General features: G+C 44.3%; 1 protein-coding gene across 1 annotated transcript; it reads right to left on the bottom strand.

Moving 5' to 3' along the window:
- Window positions 1-225: 225 nt before the first annotated feature.
- Window positions 226-9,087, bottom strand: REN (renin). Its single transcript, XM_083509022.1, has 9 exons — window positions 8,639-9,087; window positions 5,739-5,895; window positions 4,991-5,114; window positions 4,685-4,803; window positions 3,772-3,968; window positions 2,974-3,096; window positions 2,151-2,295; window positions 1,458-1,556; window positions 226-1,072 (listed from the first exon to the last, which is right to left on the bottom strand). The coding sequence occupies exons 1-9, from the start codon at window positions 8,770-8,772 to the stop codon at window positions 911-913; spliced, it is 1,260 nt and encodes a 419-aa protein (XP_083365148.1). The 5' UTR covers window positions 8,773-9,087; the 3' UTR covers window positions 226-910.
- Between the last annotated feature and the right edge of the window lie 4,372 nt (window positions 9,088-13,459).

Genomic DNA, 13,459 nt, shown 5'->3' with positions numbered 1-13,459 from the left:
CCAAATGGGAGTGTCATATAAGGATTTTGTACTATACTTCTTAAACCAGGGCAGTTCTATCCTGTCATGTTTCCCATTCAGTGTCAGGAGCTCCACAATACTGTAATTCCCAAGATTCTTTGGGAGAAACCCAGACTGCCAGATGAACCCTCCTTCAGGATTGTTCAGATGTGTTGCATGGGACCTTCTTTTTCTCTTACACATATAAGGATTTTGTACTATACTTCTTAAACCAGGGCAGTTCTATCCTGTCATGTTTCCCATTCAGTGTCAGGAGCTCCACAATACTGTAATTCCCAAGATTCTTTGGGAGAAACCCAGACTGCCAGATGAACCTTCCTTCAGGATTGTTCAGATGTGTTGCATGGGACCTTCTTTTTCTCTTACACTGTGTTTTTCCTCACCTTTGTTCATTGGCTATCATTTCCATATCTAGCCTGATCATATTTCACTTGAAAACAAGTAGGACTTTGCCAAGTATGAAATGTCCCTCTCACAACAAGGACGGCTTTTTGTATGGATGTCAGTAACCACAAAAGTGAAGGGAAATAAGTAACCACAGAAGACGGACACTTCCCAGTCACTTCCTCTAAGCAGGAAAGGGAACCTTATAATTTAAGGTGGAAAGATTTCAGCTATCCTAGTTTTAAGATGGGAAGCAGAACTTTCAGCTATCTGACTTCAGTGGACAATATAGGAAGAGGACATTGAAATCCAGGGATTATGTTATTCTTGATGTTACTGCTTTATAGCTTTTAGCAATGCAGCAGAATAATTGGAGGGCTTTGCATACATATTGACACAAGCTCTTTTTGCTATTGAAAACAATATATTATTAAGCTGTTCTCTTTCACAGTTTATGCAGTTTCTTCTCAAAAGTTAGTAATCTCTGAAACAGGACTCTTCCGTGTCAGAGGGATGTGGCAAAGCCAATTCGGTTGTTCTGCCGGTCAAATTCAGTGTAGTACTCTCCGATGAAACTAGCACCCAGAATCCAGAGAGGGCCCAGTGGAGGAGGAATATCAAAACCTGAGAACGCCACGGTGCAGAACTCTTGGCCATATTCAGAATGCTGCAGAGAGAATGGCACAACTAAGCAGGGAAGTGAGTCAGTGAGACAAGTTTTTTTTGCCTTAGATCAGGCTTCCTTAACCTCGGCCCTCCAGATGTTTTTGGCCTACAACTCCCATGATCCCTAGATAGCAGGACCAGTGGTCAGGGGTGATGGGAATTGTAGTCTCAAAAACACAAAAGAGTTGTGTCCAACTTTTCGTGACCCCATGGACCAGAGCACCCCAGGCACTCCTGTTTTCCACTGTGCCTATTAGTGTTGCACCATTGCTCAAACTATCAGACCTCAAAATATTCCCCCTGGATTTTTTTTCTACCCCAACTCCTCTATTTCCTAGCTGCCCTCCACCTTTCCTGTTTATTGCAAATCTTGCCCAGCATCTTACCTGGAGGACGTAGGCGGAGCCACTGAGTATGTAGGCTCTCTCTCCAAAATGGAAGGAGATATCAGGCAGCAAATGAATTTTCTTGCATTCGATGATATACTGTGAGAGGAGAAAGGAGTTAATAGGAAAATGAAACTTTTAGGTCCTGTACTCAAGACTGTGGGGCAAAGTACTTCAGGCAAGAGTTGAAGACCAAGCCCATCTAATATCCATCGGAGTATCTCCCTCATGCCTAGATTTCAATCTAGGTTTCATGTAAGCAAAAGCAACCTCCAAATCTATACTGTCTATACTCTTCACCTTTTGAGAAGACCAGCAAATTACTTACAAGGAGAAGGGGCAGTGCTAAGGTTCCTAGTATCAGACTTGACAATTGCACCTGTAATCAAGTGTTTTTACTGTAATGGGAGTCTCAGGCATAGAGCACTGTCATGTCTTCTTTTGCTACCTATGGCAGCCATTTTGTGCTGGCACGCATGGCACGTTTACTAAGATATGAGACCCAGCACTTCACTTTTTAACAAAACAAAACAGCATTCAAGGGCACCAAAGGAGTGTTTGCATGCATGAAAAAGCAACCAGGCTTCGGGTTCCACTGCTCTTTTTCCTCATGACTTTTTTGACCTGTCATTTCTTTGTCTACCCACTGCAAGAGAGGATAAGCTTTCGGAGGAGAACTTTCAGTTTGCTTACATCTTTCTCTTCAAACAAAGTAGCTCCTATGGCTTTCATCAGAATAGACACTGAACTAGCTGGGCCCGTGATATAGGAAGTCCCAGTATCTACAGATGCCGTGCAGCCTTCGTGACAGAACAGCAGCTCGCCCCCGACAGAAACCCTGTGGAGAAAGCAAAACAGCCTTTCATGTTTCAGACAAACCCTTATGCCCTACCCACCCTCGCTCTTGCAGTGAAGCAGCCATTCTGACCTAGAGAAGATAAGTAACCTATAAGCTGTATGTGCTAATATATGGAGTTATCTATGGTGCTGCAGATGTTGTTGGACTACCAACACCCATCAGCCAGCATGGCCAAAGACCAGTGATGATGGGTAGTCTAGCAACATCTAGAGGGCAATGGGTTCCCCAGCCCTAGAGACCAAGCACACTTGTGGAAGTTTATTTGACTATTTTTTGTGATATTATGGCCATGAATGTGTTAATGTAGCACTGAATACATAAAAAGACAAATAAATAAAATTAAACATTCCAGACAATATAGATTTTACAGCTGCATCATATATTGATTTAAGGAAAGGATAAACTGGTGTATGAAAACGCCTCCACAGACCCTTTTCCTTCTCTTCCTTAATGCTTTTAAAGTCCTTGCTATCCTTTTGAAAGGATATTTTGGGGGGGCATATGTTTTGTACAATTTTAAAGCTCAATAAGGGTTATTGTTGTTTTTAAAAAGGAACCCAAGTTTGATAAATGGAGTGTTTATCGGATTGTCACACGGCGATGGAGCTTAGAAGGGTTTGTGAATTACTTGGAGCAGTAAAAAGCAGTATCCCTCACCCTTTAAGATCAATGTGCCAATAGCCTTCCCGGCTGATGCTGAGATAGTGGAAGTCCCCCGTGTAGTAAGATGGATCACTGCCTCCCAGGATGATTTCTCCCCCAGTGTTCAGCGCAGAATTCCTAGGACAAAAATCACAAGCAGTCACTTTCTCCTTCCTGCCCACTCTTGTACCTGATACACTTGGCATGATACACCTCAGGTTCTGTCAGTTAGATTCTTGTTGGCAGGAGCAAAAAAACATGCATAGGTAGTAATGTGAGGAGAGTGTTCTTGTGCATGAGAATGTGGCGAGGGGAGTGATACTCAAAGTGGTGCAGTGATGGGCCAATGTCGAACTCTGCGTGAATGGAAACTAAGCTTTCCAGGCAAAGAAGAGCAACCCCAGTGTTTGTACATCAAGGCCCAGTAGCCTCTCTGTGTGTGGCCCTCAGGCCACACCCTCTGCCACAAAGAAATGGAGATAGGGCCTTCTTATGCCCCTGATTGAACATGGGAGGTGCTAGGAATTGAACCTGGAAAGCAGCATGTACTGTACCACTGAAAACATGCTTCAACTAGATCAGGCATCCCCAACCTGCGGCCCTCCAGATGTTTTGGCCTACAGCTCCCATGATCCCTGGCTAACAGGACCAGTGGTCAGGGATAATGGGAATTGTAGTCCAAAACATCTGGAGGGCCGAAGATTGGGGATGGCCTGAACTAGATAATGAGATTTTGGTTCCTTATGAAGGATTTCTCCAGACCACCTATACTCCCAGTTATCTGGCACCTAGGCGCTTCGAAACAACCATCACCTGCTGTAGTAGACAGAGAACACTTCTGACGTCAGAATCTGTTCAGACATGATCTTATCAAACACTGGGGTAACACCATCAATGGCTTGACTGGGATACCCCATACCAAGCACTCCATCAAACTGGGCATAGTTGAAAGGTTTGTTAGTGAGCGCTGTGGCTTCTGCAAACACCTGGAAAACAGGAATGCCAGCAACCTGGATAGAAGAAACAAGGAAAAGAAAGGTTACCTTTGCTAGGGAGCAAAGCAGGCATGGGTTTTTCTTCCCCAATGTTCAACCTGCATATTTGTAAATAAAGATAAATTTTGCAAAACTTCACCAGCCTCCTGTGATTTCCTTCCAAATGATAATGAACTGTGCCCCTGGAGTTTCTCATCATTCAGATAACTTGGAGAGTGTGACAGTGCTGAATGCCAAATATTTCAATATATTGTTGAACTCTGCTTCCTATCTGCTCCAGCCAGCAAGGCTCCTGGTCAGGGATGATGGGAGTGACAGTCCAACAACACCTGGCAGGTCAGCTGCAGGTCCCCTATCCCTGATCTAGTGGTTGAAGTGACACAAGGCAGTACGGTCTAGCCTTTCCCAATCTAATGCCCCCTGCCAGACGTTTCAGACTACAATCCTCATCATTCCTGATCATTGTCCTTGCTGGCTGGGGCTGATGGGAGTTGTAGCCCAAAACATCTGAAGGGCATCAACTTGGGGAAGGCTGGTCCAGACTATGGGGATTCTCCTTGACTGAGTACAAGAGGCCTTCAAACAGTGATTTGGTATAGAAGAATCCAGGCCTGTGAATGGCCTTGTGCCTGCCAGGGGAGAGGAAAGCTTTGCGCCAGTTCCCCTCCTTCAGAAGCAAGAAGGCATACGAGCGGAAAGAAAGGAGCCGTCTATCCCCTTGTAGTACTTACTGTCACAATGTCCTGGCTAAGGAAACCCTTGACGTGTCCTTTCCCATATTGGATTGCAATTTGAGTTCCATTTGGCCTGTATGTACTTGATTTGGAGGAGTCGTAGCGGGCATGGGAAGCTAATAGGAAAGAAAGACACTAAGGTTATATTAATTGGTTCACCAGAAACAGATCATACTCCACGATGAACAAATGTTTTAATTACCATGCATTCGAACGAAAAAAACACACATGAATCCAGGCATTTCCATACTATATTGTTGGCATGTGTTTCCCTGAGTATGCATGGTACTCGCGATCACTTACCACAGGCGCTGTACAGTGGGGAGCACTGGTGGGATGGCACCCAAAGGTTGGCCGACCCTGTGTCAAAAATGACTTTGAAGATCTGGGCTGGGGTGCCAATGCTGATTTCACCAAAATATTGTGTCTGAAAGACATGTTGCAATACAAATAAATAGTGGGTGCTGCTGATTCCTAAATCTTAGTGCCCATCCAGACTGCATTTGGCAACATATCATTGATGCTATAATAATGTATGAGTGGTAGACTGATGCTGCACCAGCTACACATTATTCTGCTTTATTAGTTGTTTTGTGATGTGTTCCATGTGGTATTATAGCCATCTGGAGGGGAACACTCTTATTTTTTTTATTTATAACATTTAAAAGCTGCTTAGTAACTTATAACAAATCTGTAAGCAATGTTCTACAGCGCCACAAAAGTGCAACACACGAACAATCCTGAAAGATTTGACCTATAAAAATTACAGCATTTTTGCAGGAAGTTACAGGACCTGCACTGATGGGAGATGAAGCAGTGCGTCCACCCCCCCCCCAAAAAAAAACCAAACACCTTTGCAGATGTACGCATTGAGGAATGCAGGATCGTGCAAAACCACCCTGTTGCCATCATGAGCACAAATCACCATGGTTAAAAAGAACAGGTGGAAGGGCCCTCCATCGCAGCACGCTCCATAAATATCTCTACAAAGGTGCTTGGGCTCCCCTGATCTGCTGACTTGCTTGCTCAAGGGGCATCATCAAACACTCACATCTCTGTAGTTTGTGAGGGTGGTAGGTGCTGTCACATTATGAAGCGCTTCGCCAAGATGGTATAGACTGTGCTCCATGGAAGGGAAGCCATCAGACACTTCCATCCCCATCTTCTGCAGGGTCTCCCTGATTGAGGGCATTTTCTTAAGCGGAATCCTGAAAGGTGTTAAGAAAGGAATTATAAAACTTGGGTGGCCACTGTGAGAATGCAATGTTGGATTAGGAGGATCTTTAGTCTGAACCAGCAGGACTCTTCTAATGCTCTTGTGTTTTCTCTGTGATACGCAGAATGCCTCTCCCACTTCTGCCCCACAGTGAGCTGAATAAACTGCTGCAAGAACTAAAGTCATGCTGGTGAGGAAATATACAGTTTGTTTGAGGCCTCTTTCAGACTTTGCTGCAAGGGGGAAGCAGCCTTGATTCACAGATGACAGCTGCCTTGGCTTGGAAGATACCTCTCACTTGCTCTAGATGGCAGTAAATGCTTGCAATGGACTGTCAGCAAGTAATTTTCCTCTAATTTTAAGCTATCTTTAAAAAGAGAGAGAATTGAATCACACGATTTTATTTAAAAGTCATTTAGCAGTTTTTGAAGCATGTGCTTCAGTCTTGCATATTGTTGTCCACAGCTTCAAACCTGCATAAATTTGTAGTCCTTACATTTTGGATGTTTTAAAAATTATTATTTTTCCAATATAAAGGGAAGGATGCTTCATGTTTGTTATATAAGCATAATTCTTTATTGCCACCCACCTACACAATGCTTCCCCCATCACTATCTGCATTTGTTGCTCTACAACTTGTTTTTCTACTCCTGAGGACCAACCACTCCTTCCTTTTATACCACAGTGACTCCCATACCTGCTTTGCGGCACCCTCTCTCAATTTCCAAAAGTACAATTACCAAATGCATTCGCTTCTTCCCTCAGAATCTTCTTTGTAACATTTAAAGTACAGCAGTGATGCTGTACTACAATGGCAAATTAAAAAATACAATTTAAATTTACCCTTTCTGGGGATAAGTGTTATCAGTAGCATTTTTTCAGCTATTTTTACTCTGTGAGTGCAAGGATTTTGCGACCAAAGATTCCATTGTGCTACATTATCAGTCCTGTGTGAACCAAGATGGGCGCTTCCTTGTTCTTTCTATGATCCGCTTGCCTTCATCTTCATCTCTAGCTTTCTCTCCCTCATACAGTACAACAGTCTCTATATGTGGAGCCTTATGTGGTCCTCCCTCCTGTGCCCATATTTCTTTCCTTATGGCAATTGTCTCCCATTTAACCTTTGCATAACAATAGCCACATAGAATATGCTTCTCTTTCAGGTTGCCACACTGAGGACAGACATCAATGTTTCGCTTTATCTTTATAAGGGTTCCTAGGATTCCTTCACCTGCAGCGATTTACTTTAATGGTCCCCTTGATTTTGGGGCTGCCATCCAGATTTAAATTTCCGCAGTGGTGCTGTGGCATAGCTATTGGGAAAGTGTATTGTTATGTAGAAGCAGGGACCTAGGATATGTCATTATTAGCACCTTTCCAGAAATGGGGAGGAAAAAGCAGTTGTTGTCTTATGAGACCCTTTCATTGATTAGGGGGGAAATAGCATAGCTCAGGGGTAGAGAACATGCTTTGCATTTGAAAGGTCACAGTTTCAATCTCAAAAGTAGGGGGGAAAAACCCTGTGTTCCTCTACCTTCCACCCCTCCAAAACAGCTTTGCTGACGCTTGTTTAAATTTAGTTCACATTAGGCAACAAAGCCTAATCACAATTTTCTGGAGACCTGCCTTGATTTCTCAGTGGAACTGAGACATCTCTCAATATGCAGCACTGAATTTTAAGTAGCAGCTTAAAGGAAAGGATGTGCTTATTGCAGGCTTGTCTCCCAAATTCAGCTGTTCACTTCTCTGCTGAGGTGATTTATGCCAATCTGTATGTCCAAGGTTGTACTCCCTCCACCCTCTTCATCTTTCTTGATCTTCTCTGGTAAAAACATCACCATACAATTTGTCCCCTCACCACAGTCTAGACTTTGTTTTCACCAACCTTTCCACCAGACAGTTTGTTACCAGATCTTACTATTTCTGTGTTCACTTATCCATTATTTATTCCTTATACGTATATAACCCACTCATCAAACCAAAGGGCATAGTATTAGGATTAAACAAGTTAAAGGAGTTTATACCTCAAAGAGTTACAATTCCCAGCAACCCTTAACAAGTGCCCAGAATTCTTTGAGGGAAAGAAGGGGCTTCAAATGTACAGTGGTACCTCAGGTTAGAGATGCTTCAGGTTACAGACGCTTCAGGTTACAGACTCTGCTAACCCAGAATAGTACCTTGGGTTAAGAACTTTGCTTCAGGATGAGAACAGAAATCGCACGGCGGTAGCAGGAGGCTCCATTAGCTAAAGTGGTACCTCAGGTTAAGAACAGTTTCAGGTTAAGAACAGACCTCCAGAATGAATTAAGTTCTTAACCCGAGGTACCACTGTTAAGGTATATAGTGTTTACACAGCCTAAACGGGCTTTATCCACACTTTTGCTCCCCAACTCTGCCTTTTGACTCATTTCTTATTATATCTTCACCCATGCCTTCAACTTCTTCAACTCTACCTTCCCCCAGTTTGAAATACACCATGGTGGTCTATTCTCTCCTACGTATGGTACAACCTCCCACCTGCCACCAGTCACATATAATACAAAATGGGCTGGAGAAAAAAACATGTGAATGCTAACATCAGTCCCAGCACAGTAGCTACATACACCTCATCAGGGAATTCTGATTTATCCTTGACCCTGCTGCATCAGGTACTTAGCCTATGCAGTCATCGTGCGCTGGGAAGGAGGCACTTCACCCAATACTAGGTCTTGACTTGAAAAGAGAAGGCACATTACCTTTGGAAGGCATCACCGGAAAAGCACAAGAAGCAGCAAACCACTGCAAAGACCCAGGACCACGGCATCCTACTGCTGCTTTGGATAGCAGAACCTTCACTCTGGTGTTGTGTACAAAGAGAAGCCACGTCCATTGGGCTTTTATAGAAAATGTTCCTGTGCCGAACTTGAGTTTCTGCTCAGTACTGATTGGTAGGGAAGGAGTAATAAATTTTGCTGATGGGGGAGATGACTTTGGGATGCTAAGCTTGACCTCACTTCCTGGCAAAGGGCAGCTTGGCCAGAGCCCATGAAGGCGTGCGTATGAAGACTCACTCTCTTCCATGATTAGCTCAGCGTACGTAGCTCAGTGAGGAAATCAAGATCCCGCTTATTATTGTGGAACAAATTTAAACATATCCCTAAGTAGGTCAGTCTTGCTCTTTTTATTTAATAGCATTTCTTAGAAAATATTTTATGTTCCTGATCCTTAGCAGGTAGACTCCAGTGAACACTTGCAATTACTAAAGCAATAGTGAAAATTGAAATTAACAGGCCTGTACTATTTCTCAGAGGGACGCGGGTGGTGCTGTGAGTTAAATCACAAAGCCTAGGACTTGCCAATCAGAAGGTCGGCGGTTCGAATCCCCGCTACAGGGTGAGCTCCCATTGCTCAGTCCCTGCTCCTGCCAACCTAGCAGTTCGAAAGCACCTCAAAGTGCAAGTAGATAAATAGGTACCACTCCAGCGGGAAGGTAAATGGTGTTTCCGTGCGCTGCTCTGGTTTGCCAGAAGCAGCTTAGTCATGCTGGCCTCATGACCCGGAAGCTGTATGCTGGCTTCCTCGGCCAGTAAAGCGAGATGAGTGACGCAACCCTAGAGTCGGCCACAACTGGACCTAATGGTCAGGGGTCTCTTTACCTTTACCTTTACTATTTCTCAGGGCCCCGGTGGCGATGTGGGTTAAACCACTGAGCCTAGGGCTTGCTGATCAGAAGGTCAGCGGTTCTAATCCCCGCGACGGGGTGAGCTCCCATTGCTCGGTCTCTGCTCCTGCCAACCTAGCAGTTCGAAAGCACGTCAAAGTGCAAGTAGATAAATAGGTACCGCTCCAGCGGGAAGGTAAACAGCATTTCCATGCGCTGCTCTGGTTTGCCAGAAGCAGCTTAGTCATGCTGGCCACATGACCCGGAAGCTGTACCCCGGCTCCCTCGGCCAATAAAGCGAGATGAGTGCCGCAACCCCAGAGTCGGCCACGACTGGACCTAATGGTCAGAGGTCTCTTTACCTTTACTATTTCACAGAATATGGAGTATCTATTTTTTGTGGTTGTAGGGAGTATTCTGAGCTGTATTAATCAAGGGGAAAGCTAGATAACTGTATACATCTCTTGCTATCCTCTCTTACTCGATGATACAGGTAGCTGATGAAGCCACTTTGCCCCTTGCTAAAGTTGAGAACGTCTGAGTCAGATCAGTGCCCTGTGTATGCTACCTTGAGACCTATGGTGGGTGGGATATAAGTGAAATAAATAAATATGGGCCTGGCCCAGCATTTCTGCCTCAAAAAAATTCTTAGAAGTGCTTTGCAGCAGTGATGGCCCTATCATTAGGCAGAGTGAGGCAGCTGCTTCAGGTGGCAAATGCTATGGGGTGTGCAGAAGCATACAAGTCATGGTCATGCACTCAGACCCTATCAATATAGTACAATCCTAACCATGTCTACTCAGAAATAATTTCTATGGAATTCAGTGGGACTTGTTCCCAGTTTGGTTTGCTGCTTTAGACGGCCGTTTGAAAAAGGGGTAACTAATTGCCCACTTTTTGGCCAAGGCAACCTTTTACGTCTGTGGGCAGTTACAATGGAAAATAAATAAGCTCTGTTTTCCCACACACTGTGTCAGGCATCATGCTTGTGAGCAGAGATTTTCCCAAGCTCATCCCCCACCCCCGAACAGGTTAAAGGCCACAAAGGGGCTGACAACAAGGTCTTTCAATGAAATAATATTACAGGCACTTGGGATTTGGTGGGGGGAGGAGGGTACATATGGCAGCATAACAGCAAGCTCCTCCAATGTCAGCCAAGTTACTTCTGTTGTGATGGCCTCGGTAACCTTTGGGTGAGACTTTTTATATGACGGAGAAAGGCATGGGCAGCGTTTGACGGATTTTCACAAGCACACAGTTTACGCCAGCTTGAATAATCTGCCTGCTCTGCAAATGTAAAACCTATCTTGGCAAAAAGTATACATTTGCATTAACTTGTGGTGCAACTGGCATATTGGGGCCAAACAGAACATATGGGAAGAGTGCATACTGGAAATGCACACACTTTGCATGCAGCCGAGTGGATTCCCGGCATCTCCAGATGCGAGTGCGAAATCGCTTGGCCACTTTAAAGAGCCACGGAAATGTGTGGGTAAGGGGAGCGAAACTCCCCCTCTTGGAGTTTGATAAATGTATCTCAGCACTGTGCAAAAGGCAATAGTCTGGTGAGACTGCTACTTGAAGAGATGAAGAAAAAGTAAGGTTTATTGTCCATGGCAAAAAAGCCATTCTGAGCACAGGTTTTACATGCGACTGAGCTGGAGCCAAGAAGCTGACACTAGCACACATTAGCTCAGTGGTTCCCAACCTTTTTTTGGCCATGCCCCACCTAAGCATCTCTAAAATCCTGATGCCCCCCACCCTTTGACATATAATTCTTATTATTCAAAAAGTGAACTCCTATTTATGTGGAGGAAGCCTAAAAGGCCATTAACTGTTAATAACTCATTCTTGAATTGCCCCCCTTAAAAATCAAATTGTCCTCCTGTGGGACGTGTGCCCCACGTTGGGAACCACAGTATTAGCTCATACTGATACTGACTGAGAAGAAGCAGGAAGGAAGTACAGCCTAAAAGAAAGTCATTTACTCTTAGTAGTTACTAAAAGAGAAGGAATTAGCAGGGGAACACGTTGCATTTCTGTCCTCACACCAGACCACACTGGTCCCCCAACGTCTCAACAGGAAGAACTTACTGGTGGTAGAAGCTGTTTAACAGCGGAACAGACTCTCAAGAGAGGCAGTGGACTCTCCTTCTTTGGAGGTTTTTAAGCAGTGGTCAGATGGCTATCTGTCGTGTATGATCTGGTTGAGATCCCTGCATTACAGGGGGTTGGACTAGATGACCCTCAGGGTCCCTTCCAACTTTACAATTCTATGAAGACCTTCTTGGGGCATTGATGCTGAGAACCCCTCCATCGTAGGCTCATGTTGTATATATGAGTAAATAAACCATATATCATAAAGACACCACAGTCTCTGCTCTGCATCATTTCCAAAGGAAACACAAACTATGGGCAAGCACCTGGAACCCCTGGGATCTTGCACTGCTCAGAGATTGGGATGGTGTGCAACAATATTTAAAGCATAGATGACATATGCAGATCCTGAACCAAAGTTACTGAAATTGTATTATACAGTAGCATACTAATGGCAGACCAAGTTGCTGGTTGCTAAAGAAAATCACATGATGCCGTTAAACTGTTCTTGGATCCACACAACTCTTGCTTATGTGAATCAAAGCAGTCGGGATAGAGCAGAGTTTTCTGCATGCAATTTCCCCATCTGATTTTCACTCCTTAGATCTTCACTCTATGCCTATGCCAGGCTTCAACGCCTTTTGCCTTGCTTTCAATCCCTTTCCTTTTCCTTTACGAATTGCCCATTCTTGGTCAGCCCAGCTCCGCAAGGTCACTGTTGAGCCTTCTTCTTTGCAGGAACCGGAGGCCTTTTCCCACGCAGGGACTGGGAGACTCCCACCCTTTAAGGCTCCAGCAACTGCGTCACACTGCCCAGCCTGCAAGCCCACAGGCAAACCCTTCCGGCCAGAGGGTCAAAAAATCACCAACCCCTGTTTGCATTTGCTTGCTAGCTGGGACAGAGATATGAGAAAGATGCAGGAGAGAAGATGGCAGAAATAAATGCACTTCCAGGTCACCCAGTAGGCCTTGTTTACTTTCAGAGCATAATCCCATCAGGGTAGTATCTTTCACATAACTTCAGGATACAGGAATTGTTTTAAATTAAGAGGAAAGAAGTTGTTAGGGCTGATATCCCCAGTTCTGCTACAGTTGTCCTTTTTTATTGAATATTCATTATGATTTCTGCTCATAATGATATCAGGATCCCCACTTTCAATACCTTTTTCACATGCTAAGGTTCTTAGGCAGGCGTACATACTATACTGCTTCATTTCCAATTGGTGCGTGTCCCATAGCTTCCTGCCGAAATCCTGCAACTTTTCATGCCACAAACCCTTGGGATGGGTGTTAGTGCTGCTTCTGTTGCACGTTTGCACAAGAGTGGCCCTCCAGATGGCAATAATGCAGTGAAACTGGGGAAGCATTGCACAACAATAGAAAAAAATGATATGTGAGCAGTCCAGTATAAATCCACTACTGTTGTATTAGCATACACAAGCACACACAGACAAAATCCCCAGTCTTGAGGGATCCATAGACCACAATTCAATCACATAAAGTCATAATGTGGTTCACTCCTGTGGAAACTTCACATGGACACTGATCCTGCCTCTCATTTTATTTCTTTGCATTCATCTGTCACTTTACTGCATATGCCCGACATGTATCAAACTGTGTCGGACAGGGAAATGATAGAGTTGGATAATCAGGGCTCATCCACACTTTTATGAGAGTATAGCATCTATTCAAATCTCAATAACTTTTTTGTTGTATCATATTATGTGCCAATTATTTCTCCTGGGTCTGAGAGCTCTTTTCATTGTTCTGCTGCTGTGTCCTGTTAAATCTGATGTTAACCTCTCATTGGGCACTTCAG

Source organism: Podarcis liolepis, assembly GCF_965112155.1.
Source record: "Podarcis liolepis genome assembly, chromosome: 6".
In the NCBI taxonomy this organism is placed as follows: domain Eukaryota; kingdom Metazoa; phylum Chordata; class Lepidosauria; order Squamata; family Lacertidae; genus Podarcis; species Podarcis liolepis.
The sequence above is the reverse complement of the archived record's forward strand: the minus strand, read 5'-3'. Positions and strand labels throughout refer to the sequence as shown.

Excerpts from the sequence above, each read along its gene's own strand:
- REN (XM_083509022.1), bottom strand. The coding sequence starts at position 8,772 with ATGGACGTGGCTTCTCTTTGTACACAACACCAGAGTGAAGGTTCTGCT. Across the intron at positions 3,097-3,771 it reads TTCTCTGTCTACTACAGCAG|GAATTCTGCGCTGAACACTG; the intron begins GTGATGGTTGTT and ends TTTTTGTCCTAG. Across the intron at positions 1,557-2,150 it reads CTTTGTTTGAAGAGAAAGAT|TATATCATCGAATGCAAGAA; the intron begins GTAAGCAAACTG and ends CTCCTCTCACAG.